General features: G+C 59.2%; 1 protein-coding gene across 2 annotated transcripts; it reads right to left on the bottom strand.

The window, feature by feature from the left end:
* Positions 1-371: 371 nt before the first annotated feature.
* Pim3 (Pim-3 proto-oncogene, serine/threonine kinase) lies at positions 372-14,602 on the bottom strand. Of its 2 annotated transcripts, none has more exons than XM_076556538.1 (7): positions 14,313-14,602; positions 3,386-4,321; positions 3,191-3,300; positions 3,051-3,101; positions 2,597-2,966; positions 1,627-1,803; positions 372-1,550 (listed from the first exon to the last, which is right to left on the bottom strand). In XM_076556538.1, exons 2-7 carry the CDS (start codon positions 3,468-3,470, stop codon positions 1,363-1,365), a joined length of 981 nt encoding a protein of 326 aa, XP_076412653.1. In that variant the 5' UTR covers positions 3,471-4,321; positions 14,313-14,602; the 3' UTR covers positions 372-1,362. The 2 variants fall into 2 exon arrangements, with proteins under 2 accessions (XP_076412653.1, XP_076412652.1); XM_076556537.1 differs by lacking the exon at positions 14,313-14,602 and adding an exon at positions 4,537-4,670.
* Between the last annotated feature and the right edge of the window lie 256 nt (positions 14,603-14,858).

The raw sequence follows: 14,858 nt of genomic DNA, 5'->3' as shown, positions 1-14,858 counted from the left end.
CTCAGCACACCATGCACGATGCACTCAACCCCACCCACCTACACTTTCAATGATTGGTCTGCCCAATCTACACCACCCCCCCATCCTACCCCCACCCCGCCTACCTCCCTTGATAATTTCTACTCGTCCCTCAGAATATCCACCAGGCTCGAAGGCAGCATGTCACTCACACACACAGGAAACAGACTTCTTCCCCTCATGGACCAGCCTCCTCTATCTGGGTAGAGAAGGCTAAGGAGGGACACTGGCCTGGCTCATCTCCACCCTGCCCCCATCGCCCAGTTGACACAGCCCCAACAGTAACCTGGGTGGCTAACTCAGGCCCCCAAACCCTTTTCAGGGTCCCAGTCCAAAAAACCAGAAGACATCCATTATATACCAAAACATTTAATTGAAATACCTGTATAAAAAATATGATTTCCAGACATCTCACACTTTTGAACTTAAACAACCCCCACCCCTGATGCCTACTCACACCAGGGTCACAGAAACACAGCTGCTAAAATAAATTAAGGGCTTGAGACTCTGTCCCCCACCCCAGCTTTCAGAGCCAGCAAGCAGACTGTACAAGGTCAATAATTTAAAACCCACCCCCACCCCCCCCAGCGCAAGAGTGCCCAGGGTGGCAGGGTCCCCCACTTCCCTTAAATTAGCCACTGTACAAGTTCTTCCTCCCACAGACACGTGGGCTGGGGACCTACTCCAGGTGCAGGTAGTAGGGTGGGTGGGCTCTGTGGACTCCACAGCCACCCTTGACTTCTCCTGTACACCCCAGGGGCCTGGAGGAGGAGGGGCTGCTTGGAGGAAGTAACCTCAGCAAATAAATTAAACAATAAATAGCCCCAGCAGGGCAGGGGCGCCCTCCAGGGTGGTCACACCATAAATAGAGACCCTGGCACGCCTAAGCTGCGTGCCCAGGGTTGGCAGATGGGCACCAGCGGCCCAGCCGTTTGCATTGCTTGTGCAGACATGCCCAGACGAACACCATGAGACTGGAGGGTGGGAGGGGGGCACCACGGGGTGCTCCATGTCAGACACAGTTGGTCAGGAAGGCTGCCTCCAAGATGCAGCAGCAGGGTAGGGGTCTCTGGTTCAAGTATCCACCCAAGGCAGGCGGGACCTTGCTCAGCCCGCAGCCATCTTTGGACAGAAGAGCTCAAGAAAACCCAGGCCCTGTGGAGCAGCGTTCAAAAAGGCACTCAAAGCAAAGGAAACAGGCCCGGTGCCGAGAGCAAAGGTCACCAGGGGTCAGAGGTCACTGCTTTTGCAGGAGACATCCCAGGCAGAGAATGTTCGTTCTGGGAGAGGGCTGGCTAGGCTGAGCCCAGGCCCCCAGTGTGGAGTCCAGGCTCCTCCTCCTCCTCACAAGCTCTCACTGCTGGAAGTGGTGCTGGCTCCGTCATCAGTGTCCAGGGCACAGAGCCGAAGGTCACAGTTTTCTGGAACGCTCCCCTCTGTCCCCAGCATCCAGGGGTGGGCAGCAATTTGGTCCAGTGAGGGCCTCTCTGAGGGCCGCAGGGAGAGACACCACTCGATGAGCTGCTGGCACTCTACAAAGACAACAGGGGTCAGGGTCCTCCTGCACTGCCCTGCCCCCACCCCAGCCACAGGCCGTCCAACACACACCTGGGGAGACCCTCCTCCGGAAAAATAGCCTGCCACGCAAGATCTCCTCGTCCTGCTCGAAGGGAATGTCCCCACACACCATGTCATAGAGCAGTACACCCAGAGACCACACAGTGGCAGAGCGCCCATGATAGCGGTGATAGCGGATCCACTCTGGGGGGCTGTACACGCGAGTGCCTGGGCAGGGGAAGAATCGGGATTAGGAACACGTCAAGATATACAGGGGAAACTCAGGGCCACACACACACACAGTGCCCTTGTTAGCTCGCAGCCTGCCTCCACCCTGGCCTCCGAATCTTGCTTGTCATCACCCTGGAAAAACCCCAACACAGCAGCAGGCGGGGCTCAGGAAAGGAGGGACGTGGCGGGCAGGGGAGGGGCTGGAGTGAAAGGGAGGTGAAGGCCCACCCCCAACAGGCCCCACTGCAGGAGCGCGTCACATGAGCTCCGGCTCCAGTTTCACAACAAACAGATACAAACGTAAGCCACAGGGAACTGGGCCGGGCGTTCCAGCTCCTCCCGCCCCGGCTTTGCCTGCTCAGCTCTGCGTGGCCAGGGAAGGGGAGGAGAGGAGCTCGGGAAGAGGAGGGGCGGGAGGGATGGGAGGAGGGAGCAGAGGAGTGGGGGAGCCCCGGCTTCCCCGCGCTCCGCAATGCGGGGATTTCTACTGCGGCGCCCCCGCGCTCCGCACGCACGCACGCACGCAAGGGAGGCCCGCGAGCGCCCTCCCCGGCACAGGGAGGGGCCAAGGCGCCGAGGCGGCTGGCTGAGCCCTGCGTCACGCGCGTACCGCGGGTCTCCCTGGCTGCCAACCCACCGTCCCCAGACCCTGCGCCCTAACACCGCAGAGGGCTACCCCGGTGTCCCCACTCGCCACCCCACCCCACCCCCGCGCGCTCCCGCGCGCGCGCAAACCCGGCGCGGCGCGCGGCCTCCCAACAGTCGCCGGAACGCCGCACCACCTGCTTACCATCAAAGTCAGTGTAGACCGTGTCCTTGAGCACCGCGCCCGAGCCGAAGTCGATGAGCTTCAGCTCGCCCGAGCGCAGGTCCACCAGCAGGTTCTCGTCCTTGATGTCTCGGTGCACAACCCCACAATTGTGGCAGTGCCGCACAGCGGCAAGCACCTGCGCGAAGAAGCGGCGCGCCAGGGGCTCGTCCAGGGCGCCCCGTTCCGTGATGAAGTCGAAGAGGTCCTGTGCCGGTTCTGGCCGCTCCAGCACCAGGAGGAAGCCGTCGGGCCGCTCGAACCAGTCCAGCAGGCGGATGACGCCGCGCGCGCCGCCCGCCGCGCCCACCTTGCGCAGCAGCACCACCTCCAGGGGCACGGCCACTCCGCCCTGGGGGGGACAAGGCGGTCAGCGGACAAAGCCAAGGCGACCCGCGCCTGCCCGCACCCGCAGGACCCGCGCCCGCACACTTACCAGACTGCCCCACTCGGTCACCCGCTCCTTCACCACGTGCTTCACGGCCACCTGCGGGGAGGGGGGCGACACGCGAGCGGTCAGCCGGGCGGCCGAGCGTGGCCAGCGACCACGCGGCTGCGCCCGGAGCCCCGACTCACCGGGAGTCCGTCGGCGATGCGGCTGCCCGCGTAGACCGTGCCGAAGCCCCCGCTGCCCAGCACGGCGCCCACCTGGTACACCTTCTCGAAGCTCTCCTTGTCCGCCTTGGCTGTAGGGACACGCAATCCAGTTGGTGATGGCCCAGAGACCCCCCCAGTCATCGCCCGGGCCCCCTCCCCAGCCCGCGCACCTACCTGGCTGCAGGATCTTCACCGGGAGGTGGTCCACGCCTCCAGGCCCGCAGAGGTGCGCCAGGGAGCCGAACTTAGACAGCAGCATCGCGGGTGGCCTCGCGTGCGGTGCCGCCTCTGACCCGTCCGGCACGGACGCGGGAGGGCGGTCTTCCCGACCGCAGACAGCGCGGCGGATCCCGCGGCCCCGAGGCCGAGCGCTCAGCGAGGCAGCCGCGCGGCGCAGTTGCCCGGTGGCCGCGCGGAAGCGCGTCTACGACAGCTGGCCGAGCGGCTCACACGCCCCGGCCGCCTCGCCCCGGGGTTTTGGACCACGGAGACGCGTATCCTTCCGCGAAGGCGGGGCCGCCTAAGGCTCCGCCCCCTTCCTCCCCAGGCTGGCTTTGCAGTGCGGCTGTTGTATCGCTAGGCGTTGCTGGGAAAGCCGGACGTTCCCTGTCGGTTTGTCAAGGGCCCGTGCCGCACGGGGACGGCGACCCGTCCGGACTAGCTTGCCGTAGTAGAGTCGCGGAGGCGCACAGCGTACCGCGGCTCCCCACGGCCCGCTCACTCGCCCTGCGCACGCGCAACTCGCGCGCGGGCGGCGGCCCCTATGCTTCTGGCCGCGCGGGCGGGGCCGTATAAGCCAATGAAAACCGAGGTTTTGAAAGGACACGGGGACTCAGCCAATGGCGACGCGGGGCGGGGCCTTCCGAGCCTCCCACCCTCCCACCCCCCACCCCCCACCCCGGCCCCGCAAAGGAAGGTCACTCTCGGTCTCCGCGACTTACGCGTGTTCTTCCCTCGTTTTCCGTGGGCGTCCATGGCGCGTGGAGTGCGAGGAGCCGGCTCCCTCGGAGAGGCGGAAGTCCAGGAGGATACCCAGGCGATTCTGAGGCCGTCGCTGACACTCGCCTTGTGTGCGTCACCCGTCGCTCGCGCGCCACGGTGCGCACGTGGCTGGCCAAGGGAGAAAGCATTGCCCTCAGACCTTCCAGCCCAGCCCCACCTCCGCGGAGCACACCTTGTGTTTGCCCATCAGCTGGGCTCAGACCTCATGCTCCTAGCTGGGGTACCTATGGTAGCCTGCCTAACCCCAAATCCTCTGCCCTGGGGGGCCTGTCCCTCTGCTTTCCAGCCCCCTGACAATGTGTCCATTGGCTGCCCACAGCTACCAGTGGGCCTTCGTTGATGGCGATCATGTCCGTGGTCCCGTTCTGAGCAGCCCACGTAGACACGGCCTACCGCAGTTTCCCTGTGCCCTTTATAAGGCACTGCTGAAATTGGACTCCACTGTTGTTGACCTCAAGCCAAGTCACTGGCCTAAGAGCAGCCTAGGACTTGGGAATGTGAGTGGTCATCTGCCAGCCTTAGCTGAGTCAGAACGGGTTGAGAGCAGGGCACTGAACACATTTTGCAGTTGCTCCTAGGACCTGAGATGGATGTCTAAACAATTCAACTGATAATCCTGTGCCCTTACCAGGGGTATCTGGAGCCTGGCTTGTCGGTGTCCCTCCGACTCATGCCACGGACCACGCCAGTTTTCCCACTCTGGAACCCTTCTGAGGCACATACTGTCTTGATTCAATAATCCAGGGCCCACCCAGTTTCCTTGTCCCTTTCTGTCCCTGTGGCTTTAGTCCCTCAAATGGTCTGGGTACACACACTCACAGACACCTCCAATGGTGCGCACTGTGAATGGGTCTCAGGTTCTTGGAGCTCTGTCTCTCCCCTGAAGTGCTTCCAGGAGGCTAACGGGCGTCTATCCAGAACAGAGCTCCCTGCAGCACCTATCAGCAGGATTCACAGGGCACCTGCTCAGGTGGAGTGTCTGCCTATGGGTGCTTTCACAGGACCAGCTGACCAGCTAAGAGTCCACCGGGAGCTGTCCTCCTCCAGGCCGGGATAGTCTGGTTGTATTGGACCCCAGATTTGGGGAGAAGCAAGGAATCTGTGGAACAGAAAGCAGCCTTCTCCTCAGGTGGGGGGTTTATCTTTATTGTGTTGTGGATAGATTACTCTATGGGCCTCTGTGTGTGTGTGTGTGTGTGTGTGTGTGTGTGTGTGTGTGTGTGTGTGTGTGTTGAGGACCGCAAACCTACTAAGCTCCACGACGTATCAGAATAGACCCTGGCCCTCATCCCCAGGAACCATACAGGCCTCATCATATTCCATTTGGCCTGAGGGGGAGGTCTGATAAGAGGCTTGATCTGAACAGCTACCCATGCATCTGCTCTGGAGAGGCATTGGGAAACCCCTGTGTCCCCAAATAATCCTGCTTCATCCTACCCGCTACCAGCAATGGGCATGGATGACCCTATTTATTAATTTATCAGATGGAGGTTCTGATGGGTCCTGTCTGTGGAGCCTCTCTCCTCTTGGCATGGGAGTCTAGACTGAATCAGACCCAGGGCTTCTGGTCCTGTGCTCCCCCTGGGCATGGCTGTCGGAAGCTGGACCTCAGGCCATCCCTGCGCCACACGTTTCAACACCCCCAGCCAGTTCCTGTGCCGGGGACCAGTCCTCCACCTGTTTTTTCCTGGTTCCTGGAAGGCCCATCCGGTAAGCCTTAAAAATAGCCCTGGGCCCCACAGGTCAGTCATTCCACAGGCATCAGCAGAGCCAGAATACTCCAGATGAGAAGGGCCTTGCTGCAGATGCCCACGCCCCGTTCCTTGCCTTCCTACCACGCCAAGGGTGCCCTGGGTCCCAGATCAGTGTGACATGGGGAGAGTGTGTCTGTTGGCCTTCCCCTCTTAACCAGGTGTTACTCACGGAGGGGGCTGGTGGAGCGGGATGGATGCTACCAGAGGGTCTGTACTCTATCTCTCTCTCTCTCCCCCCCCCCCACTCGGCAGCCCCCAAGCCACCCTGTCCCCCATGTGCTTGCAGCCTTGGAAACAGGCATCTCTGCCCTGCAGTGGGCACAGACAGAACGCACAGCCAGCCCCACCGGGTCACTCTGTCCTGCGGGTGGGAGGGGCTGTGCTGTTGCTGTGGTGACCAGAGCCAGGCTGTCCTTCCTGCTAGGAAAGAAGAGATGATGGACTGGAGGGATGGTCAGGGCCTCAGTCCACACACACACACACACACACACAGAGAGAGAGAGAGAGAGAGAGAGAGAGAGAGAGAGAGAGAGAGAGAGAGAGAGAGTCATATGTACTTACAAACACAGTCACATGCAAGTAATTGTCCTCAAAACATGGACACACAGACACACAAAACCACACTTCAGACCCTCTTCAGATCTGTGATATCACAGGGAAGGACAAGGCGGGGCACCTCCCACACTCTCCCCAAGCTGTCCTGCCCTGGTACCCTCAGTCTCCCTGGTGCCTTCACCTCCCTGCGGATCTCGTCCACAACCAGTGCTCTTGCCAATGACAGAGCCCATGTCCAACTGCCCCACAGGTAGGCAGGTAGGTCCTGGGTCTTCTCAACCCCTGGCTGTCTTTGATGTCCCTCCATCCCAAGAGTCTCCTCAGTTGCCCTTTATGTCTCTATTCTGTCTCACCTCCTTCCTATTAACCCACTGTCTTCCTGTTTCTTGCCTCATCCCAGGCCAGGCCCAGTCCATGCCTCTGTGGCCTTCGGAGTCAATCCTTTCTACAAACGGTCCCTATTGGACCCTGAGCTACCTCTGACCTGGCTCCCACCAGAGCTGCTGAGCCCAACTGAACAGGCCCCTCCTTGGCCCCCATTACCTAGCCAGGCAGTATCCCAGATAGGCACACCTGGCACCAGTCTCACACCCCTGGCCCTGGCCCTGGCCCTGGCCCTGGCCCTGGCCCTGGCCCCAGATCTAGACTTGGTGTTGTGCCAGGCCAACCTCTCCCTGAGCCTGGCTCTGGCCAGCTGATTAGCCAACAGGCCCTGGCTGCCCACCCTGTCAGGCCTGTCCAAGGCCAGGCCCCCAGGCTGGCTGGAGGCAGAGCTCTCAGTTTAAGGCAAGCAAGGCCCTTTCCCCTCCTGCCTCCACACTCCTTGGCAAACCTCTCCTGAATGAGAAGAGGAGCCAGAGGAGCTAGCCAGGATTTTGCAACATTTTGCCAAAGGCGTCCCCGGGTTGGGGAGGCCCAACAGGATCAGAAACAGAACCCCAGCCTGCATGAACTCTGGCCCAGCCACTATTGCTGCCTCTTCCAACCTTGTCCCAGAGGCTGATGGACATCATCTCCCTTCCCAGGGGACCCTGGCCTGTCCTAAGTCCTCAGCCTGAGCTGAGCCCGTCCATTGTTGACGAATTGCCGCTCCCCCTTGGCATGGTTCTTGCTGCCACTGAGGAGCATTTGCTCGCATTCTGCTATAACCAGGGTGCACCCACAGGCATACTCACCTGGCCTAAAAGACCCTGAAAAAGATGCCATGAGTATCCAGGCCTAAACCAAGTCTTCATCATCACTGAATGTTTTCTATCATTCACCCAGAGCAGCGATGATGGTGGATGTGATGCCATTGGCCCATCCCATCTAGATCCAACTGTCCAGAAAACTTCAGCCACGTTGGCCCCAACGGAGTCAGCTTGAGCTGGGGCTATGGGCCCATGTAGCAAGGTGGTCTGGACAGGGTCCTGGCAGACTGGGCTGAAGGTCCTCTTCCTCACAAAGTTCCTGCCTGTGGTTAAACCCAGCTGCCCACACCATCTGTGCTGGACCAAGTTTGCCCCCACCCCTACCTCCCCTCAACCTCTTTCTAGCTCACCTCTGAGGACCACCTTCAGAATCTCAGCCTGTGTACCACAGCCCAGGACCCACCCAGCACTCAGACCTTGCTTTGCTACTGGCTGACCTACCCTTCCAGCTTCAGCCTCCCCGTGTATAGATGGGACTTCTGGTGACGGGTAAACACCTGTGAACCACTGTCCACAAGTGTCTAGTGGGTGCCTGGTGGGCACATAGCCTGGAATTTCATAACAGAGCCTCAAAACTTCCCACACGGGTTGGCTTATGGTGGGCCTCCACCGTACGAGGGACACCTCTGGGCCAAGCCCAACTATGTATGTAGTATAGGAATAGGAGTACTCATTCACACTCCTCCTACTTCTAGCACATCTACACAGGTAGGCGAGTGCTTGGAACCCCCCTAACTCCTGGTGGAAGACTCTTGTCCCCTAGGGATGCAGAGGGGCCAGGAGAAATGTCCAGCTCAAGTGTGATCACGAGCTCGGAGACGCATACTGAGTGAGCACCTGCTGCGGCGTGTCTATCAGTTTGCCAGACTCACATGCCTCAAGTCAACCTAGGATGCTGATATTGCAGGCCCTTCCTGCCTCCCGTAGGTGCATGTGGCCAAAGAGAACAGCGCTCTTTGCTGGCGTGAAGATGTTGGGGTCCAGGACATGCCTGTGGACAGCAAGCAGCTGGCTCCCCGGAGCTCTCAGAGAGGACTGTTTCTGCCAGCATGACCTCTGCCCAAGAGTAGTCGGGGCCGGGAGAGAACCAAGGCAAGACAGAAGACTGCTTCAGGCTAGATGTGAGTCAGCCCCTCTCCGATAGCTGTGGGCAGCACCCACACCGTGTGGAGCCGGAAAGCCTAGGTTCCCAATCTCTGTGGACCACCTCTAGTGGCTCAGAATTAGAGGAGGGTTGAGTAAGTTCCCAGTACCTGGGTGTGGTGAGGGGGCAGTCAGTGGTGTTGAGGAAGAAATATGGGCTCGAATTTTGCTTGTAGAAAAAGAGCTGGAAAAATCCCGGCATGTCTTCACAAAAGATCTAAGAAAGTACCAGCTTGTCTTCACAGCACCTGGAGGTACATGTTGGTATACCAGACTGCCAGGAGCCTGCCCTCATCTTCTTCCCCTTTCATACCTGCTGGGTATGCCAGGCCTGCAGGCAGGGTCCAAATCCTGGAAGACACAGTATGGATACGGAGCAGCCAGGCCGGGGCTGGGCTCTAGGACCAGTCCACAAAGCTGATGTTACCCCAGGCTGTGTCCTATTGCTCTTTCCAACCCCCCCTACGTTGAGAGGACACTGATCTGGCTCCTGAGCCAGGTGCTAATGGGCACCAGGAGCAGTCATATCCCAAGATGCAGCGGGAACAGAAGTGAGGGTGTCTGTGTCCATACCCAGCTGGCTGGGGAGTGATGAACCCAAGCTGTGGCTCCCTCTTCTGGAACCCCTCTGAGTCTCTCAGGCCCTTCCTGCCCCTTCGAGCAGTACTAGGTGAAGAACCAGGAGGGCCAGGAGCAGCTAAAAGCAACGGGACCAGGGCTGCTGGGGCTCCAAGACAGTCCTTTGAGTCTGCTCTGGAACCCAGTTGTATGAGAGTCCCGAGAGACCCACTGAGGCCAGAGGAAGGCCTTGCCCCGTCCCTGTCTCTGGGCAGGGTTTCACAAACCCATCCTGACCCTGGGACTCTGTGGTGGCCTGGGCAGGGCATCCAGTTCAGAAGCCGCTAGGCTTTGTTCCAACCACAAGACCACTTCCCTATTCCTAGGAAATGGCAGGGATGGCCGGGGGAAGGGGGGGAGGGTGCCCTGGTCTGTACATAGGTTGAGCTGGCGTCTGCAGAGGGGAGGCCCCAACTCTTGACCAACTCACCATGAATTTCCAGTGATTGTTCTTGCTCCAGGAAGTAGGGTTTCCAGTTCTCCAGAACCCAGTCAGAGGGGCCCAGTCTAGCCTCGAGGACCCTCCAGAATGTCCCAGTGGCTAGCCAGTTGGGATCAGTGCCCAAGAAGGAATGTACTTGGTGCCCATTGGCTCCCAGATGGGCACTGGGCTATAGGCACTGTAGTCAGCATCCCCCCCATGTACTTTCACTGTTTGTGGGGTTCATGAACCTTCCTGCTTTTTTCCCTGAGACCCCATCCCCCAAGTGGAGAGACCCACACATCACAACTGCCTTAGGGCCACTGGGTCCAAAGGCACAGCTTTGTGATTTTTAGCGTTGTCCCACTCCTCAGGAGGAAGATCCAGGGAACTGCATCTGGGGTGGTCAAGGGCTGTCCATTGTCTGGGGGCTGGGGAACAGAGGCCCAAGGAGAGGCTACTCTACCTGTCTACCCACACCCCCAAGTGAGGCAGCTGAGTCCTCTTGGGGTAAGGCAGGACTTGATTATCATCCACTCTGGGACCCTCCTCACAACTTTCAGGCTCCTGCGCCGCCGCCCGCCCGCCAGCCACCCTGTGCAGAGCAGTAAAGGAGAGCTGGCTGGGTGTTGAAATGGAGTGGGGTGGGCGCCTGAGATGGGAGACTGGGGTTGAGGGTCCTCAGGCACAGCCGCACTCCTTACCCCATCCTACTAACTAGAAGGCTTGCGCAGGAAGCCCCGTGGCTGAGTCAGCTGAGTCAGCGCTCCAAATGGAAGGAATGGGAAGAATTCTACACTTTCACTCTCTGGCTGGGTTCCCACTCTGCATGCTCCCCCAGTTCCCCCAACTCCACACCACCCCTGTCCCCCACCCAGGTTAGCAGTAGCCTACAGGCCCCAGCTCCTTCTCCTCCAGAAGCCCTTCCGGCTCCCACTGCCTCTCTGACCTTGGTGATTATTAAGCTCTCACTGGCTCCTTGGGGCTGCGGGTGCCAGGCCGACAGCCTGGCACTTAGAAGACCTGCTGTCCAGAGTCCACCTGCCTATGTCATGACGCACTGCCCTCCCCGGTTTAGGCAGCCAGTCTCACTGTCTACACAGGGCTCTGCTTGACTTTCTGGGCTTACGCTGCAAAGCTGAACTGTGGTGGGGTACCTGGGATCCATGCTCATCTCCTGGATCAGAGGCACAGCGGTGCCCACTGACCATACAGAATCCTGCCCGCGCCTCCTGCCTCACACCTGACCGGCCATTCTGCCCTCTGAGCACACCTGCTTTTTCTGAGCACATACTGCTGTCCCTCGGATAGAGAAAGGTCAGCCCCAGCCAGGCCGGCAGTGGGGTGGGGAGTGAGGAGAGGGGGAGATGAAAGTTGGTGGGGGGTGGGGGGGTGGGGGTGGGCTGAAGTTGGGGGGGAGGGAAGGGATGAGCAGATAACCCACTAAAAGCCATTCAGCCAGCACCGCGCTCAAGTGCTGGTGTCACCCCAAAATCTGTGGTCCGGTCCTTTTGAAAGATTTGGGGACAAGGTTACGGCTCTGAGTTCCCTTAGCCAGGTTCAGCCCTGGGTTGTGCAAGGAGGAAGGAGAAGAAGAGAGAAGAGTTCAGGGTTCCCCAGGAGCTTGTGGGGCCAGGGATCTGAAATCTCTCGCCCATTGCCCTCGAAGTCCAGCCAACCACTCTTGCTAACCCCAGGTCCCTATCTGAGCATAAGTATACATCTGCTAGGTAATAGTAGGGAAGTCGTCTAAATGGGGATAGGAGACACCCAGAGCAGGGGACCAGCTTTCTGTCCCTCAGGGGAAGAACTGACAACCTAGGCAGGTAGCCCCAGGTCCATTATCCATTCCAAGGGGAAGACTTGTGGACCCCAGGGAATATGTGCAAAGGAGATCTCCACTGGCTCCATGACCTGCTCCTCTGTCTTGACTCTCTGTGGGTTCCGGTCCCGGCCACACCCTTGCCTGGGTGTTCCCAGAGCGGCTTCAGTTTCCCTAGAGGCTGTGGGAGGGGAGCGAGCCGCTGACTAGCAGTTTCTGGGACGCAGTTTTGGGGTTTCGACCCGGCCCGGGTAACCCGCCCAAGTGAACAAGTTGGCTGCTCTTGGACCCTAGGCAGAGGCTGCCCCCACGGGCAGCAGCAAAGAGGTCATTCACTTGGTGCTATCCAGCTGATGCATTGGCTCTAATCCCCAGCTGGCCCTGTGCCAGCTGATTCACCTGCAGCCCTAGAACCGAGGCCCCCGCTACTGCTCCGTAACCAAGGGTCCCCCTCAGCTTTATCTGTCTCGAGAGGTTTCTGAGCATGTGAGTCTCCTGCTTACAACCTTTCATTGAATCCCTATTGCCTGAGGAGGAAAGGCAGAGATTGGGCCTCAGTTATCAGCTGTAGAATGGGTTTGCTGGGAGCTCCACCCACCTGGTAGGACTTCAGGGGAAACCTCCAGTCTATAAACAGTCTGTAAGTCTATAAGCAGATCCTGACCTGCTCTGACATCTCAGCTCTTCCCAGCACCCAGAACTACCTTTCACCTCCAGGACCTGGTTTGACGCTCCCTGTGTGTCCTCGGACCTCAGCCAGGGCTTTGTCTCTTCCAGGGGCCCTCAAGCCCAGCTAGGTGAGCTCCACAGGCCCGCAAGAGGGTGAGTGACGCATTGGAATGGCCAGGGTGTTGGCTCAGTCCTTGGTGGGGTCCTTCCAGGCCTTGGCAGCTTGTCGAGGGAATAGGCTGGCTGGCAGGAGAGGGAGATGAACAGTAGCACCCATACATGTAGGACCTGTACACGGGTTCTTCCCTGTCTTGACATCTTCTTAATTATTGTTTATAGGTAGGGAAACTAAGGCTTGAGAAAGTAAAGTGGCTGCCCCCAAGATAGCCAGGAGGGAGCCTGGGTATGTATGTGGTCGTACTCAGGTTTAGTCCAGGCCCTCGAAGGTCGTGCTGGAGGAGCAGGGGCCCTGGCCCACACAGTTCTCTGTGCCAGGTGCTGCTGCTGCTGCTGCTGCTGCTGCTGCTGCTGCTGCCGAGGTAGGAATGGCCATAGGCTGCGGGGCAAGGGCTGGTTGGGATGATGGAGCTGGCTCCAGTAGGGGTGAGGGGACCTCAGCCTTCTGAGATCTTGCTTGGCTAGACACAGTCTCTCAGCAGAGGTGATTTAGTGACCTGTCCAGCAGGTGAAGAGCTCAGGGTTCACCAGGAGCTTGTGGGGCCAGGGATATGAAATCTCTCGCCCATTGCCCTCGAAGTCCAGCCAACCACTCTTGCTAACCCCAGGTCCCTATCTGAGCATAAGTATACATCTACCAGGTAATAGTAGGGAAGTAGTCTAAATGGGGATAGGAGACACCCAGAGCAGGGGACCAGCTTTCTGTCTCTCGGGGGAAGAACTGACAACCTAGGCAGGTAGCCCCAGGTCCATTATCCATTCCAAGAAGACTTGTGGACCCCAGGGAATACGTGCAACCTTAGTAACCCCTGGACAAGGTGAGCATGAAGCCAACCTGGCCGGCCACTGGGGGTCAAAGGAATGAGGAGCAGGGCAGCTGTCAGACCAGCCCTGCCACAGCCAGCTCCAGGGCTTAGAGTGTTGGCTGGCGTCTCAGGGGCTGAGGTTAGGCCGGGCAGAGCCAGGGATGGGGCTGGAGTCTCTGTGTCTTTCAACACCCAGGGACCCGGTCCAGGTTTGGCCTTCCTGGTGAGGCTGCCTTTCCCCAGCTCTGCTGGGTGCTTTCTGCTTCTGACCTATGAAGACGGGTGGAGTGTGCACTTGGGTGCTGTCCAGCCCACCTATTCCTCTCTCTATCCTAGCCTTCAAGGCTCAGCTGTACCTGCTCTGCCACTCCCAGCTGAGCCAACACCCCCAGCAGGTGGCCACCTGACGGAGGAGGTGATGCCCATGACGCAGGCCAGGGCCCGTGTCCTGCCTGCCTCCTGGCTGGGCCCCAGTGCACATGTCCACGTGAGCAAGCAAGCAAAGGCGTAAGAGCACACACACACACACACACACACACACACACACACACACACACACACACAAGGGTGTAGCTTCACCTGTCAGACCGGTTCTGCACCATCAGCCAGGCCTCTGTACGGTTCACATTGGTATAGGACTCACTGCCGCAAGCACTCTATATACTCACCATGTCCCAGCCCCCAGCACATGCCCTAGTGATACCCAGCCTCGGCTTTCTTACCGGTGAGCCAGAGAGTACGGCTTAACCCAAGGATTTTGGGAGACTGGGCATGAGGAGACACTTTGCAGCTGAGTAGAGTATATCTCCAGCATGGACAAGTACGGAGACTACACCCCCCCCAACTCTCCCACCCCCCACCCCCACCCCTGCCGCTGCCTCATGAGGCTGAGCTAGCAGTGAGGCCAGGAAATCCAGCCACTTATCCACCGTTTCACAACCTACCTCATGAGGGACCCTTGCAGACGTGGAGGATGCCAGCTGGGCTCTGCTTCACTGAGTCCAGTCCACTGGGTCTAGGAAGACACTGCCATAGATAGATAGCCCTTGTGTGTGGAAGAGGCTTGGCAGAGCAGCAGTCCCAGATGAGCCCCAGCGGGCAGCTGTCAGTTCATTCCTTAGCCATGGGCTAGCTGATTGAAAGACTCGGTCGCCAACCTGATGCCCCCCCCAGACCAGACACATAGTCCTGCATCTCTCTTCCCTAGGGCTGATAGGATCACACTTCCCTTCTGTCTCTGGCATCAGCAAGCCACCCCGAGGGAGACTCCGGGGCGGCAGAGGTGACGTGTTTGTGCTTGTGAATAGGACCCATGTGGGACCTGGGGTGTGCAACAGGATGTATGAGGATGTAGGGAGTGTGTGGATCTGGGGGCACTGGATGGGGATGATGACGGAAGGGCAGAGGGCAGCGTGGGAGGGGGTGGTGAAGGAAGGGACATGAGGTGTGGGGAGAGGTAGGGGTCAAGGTTCATGGAGGTCTCGGGGCAT

The sequence above is a fragment of the Peromyscus maniculatus genome, chromosome 20, assembly GCF_049852395.1.
Source record: "Peromyscus maniculatus bairdii isolate BWxNUB_F1_BW_parent chromosome 20, HU_Pman_BW_mat_3.1, whole genome shotgun sequence".
NCBI lineage: Eukaryota > Metazoa > Chordata > Mammalia > Rodentia > Cricetidae > Peromyscus > Peromyscus maniculatus.
The sequence above is the reverse complement of the archived record's forward strand: the minus strand, read 5'-3'. Positions and strand labels throughout refer to the sequence as shown.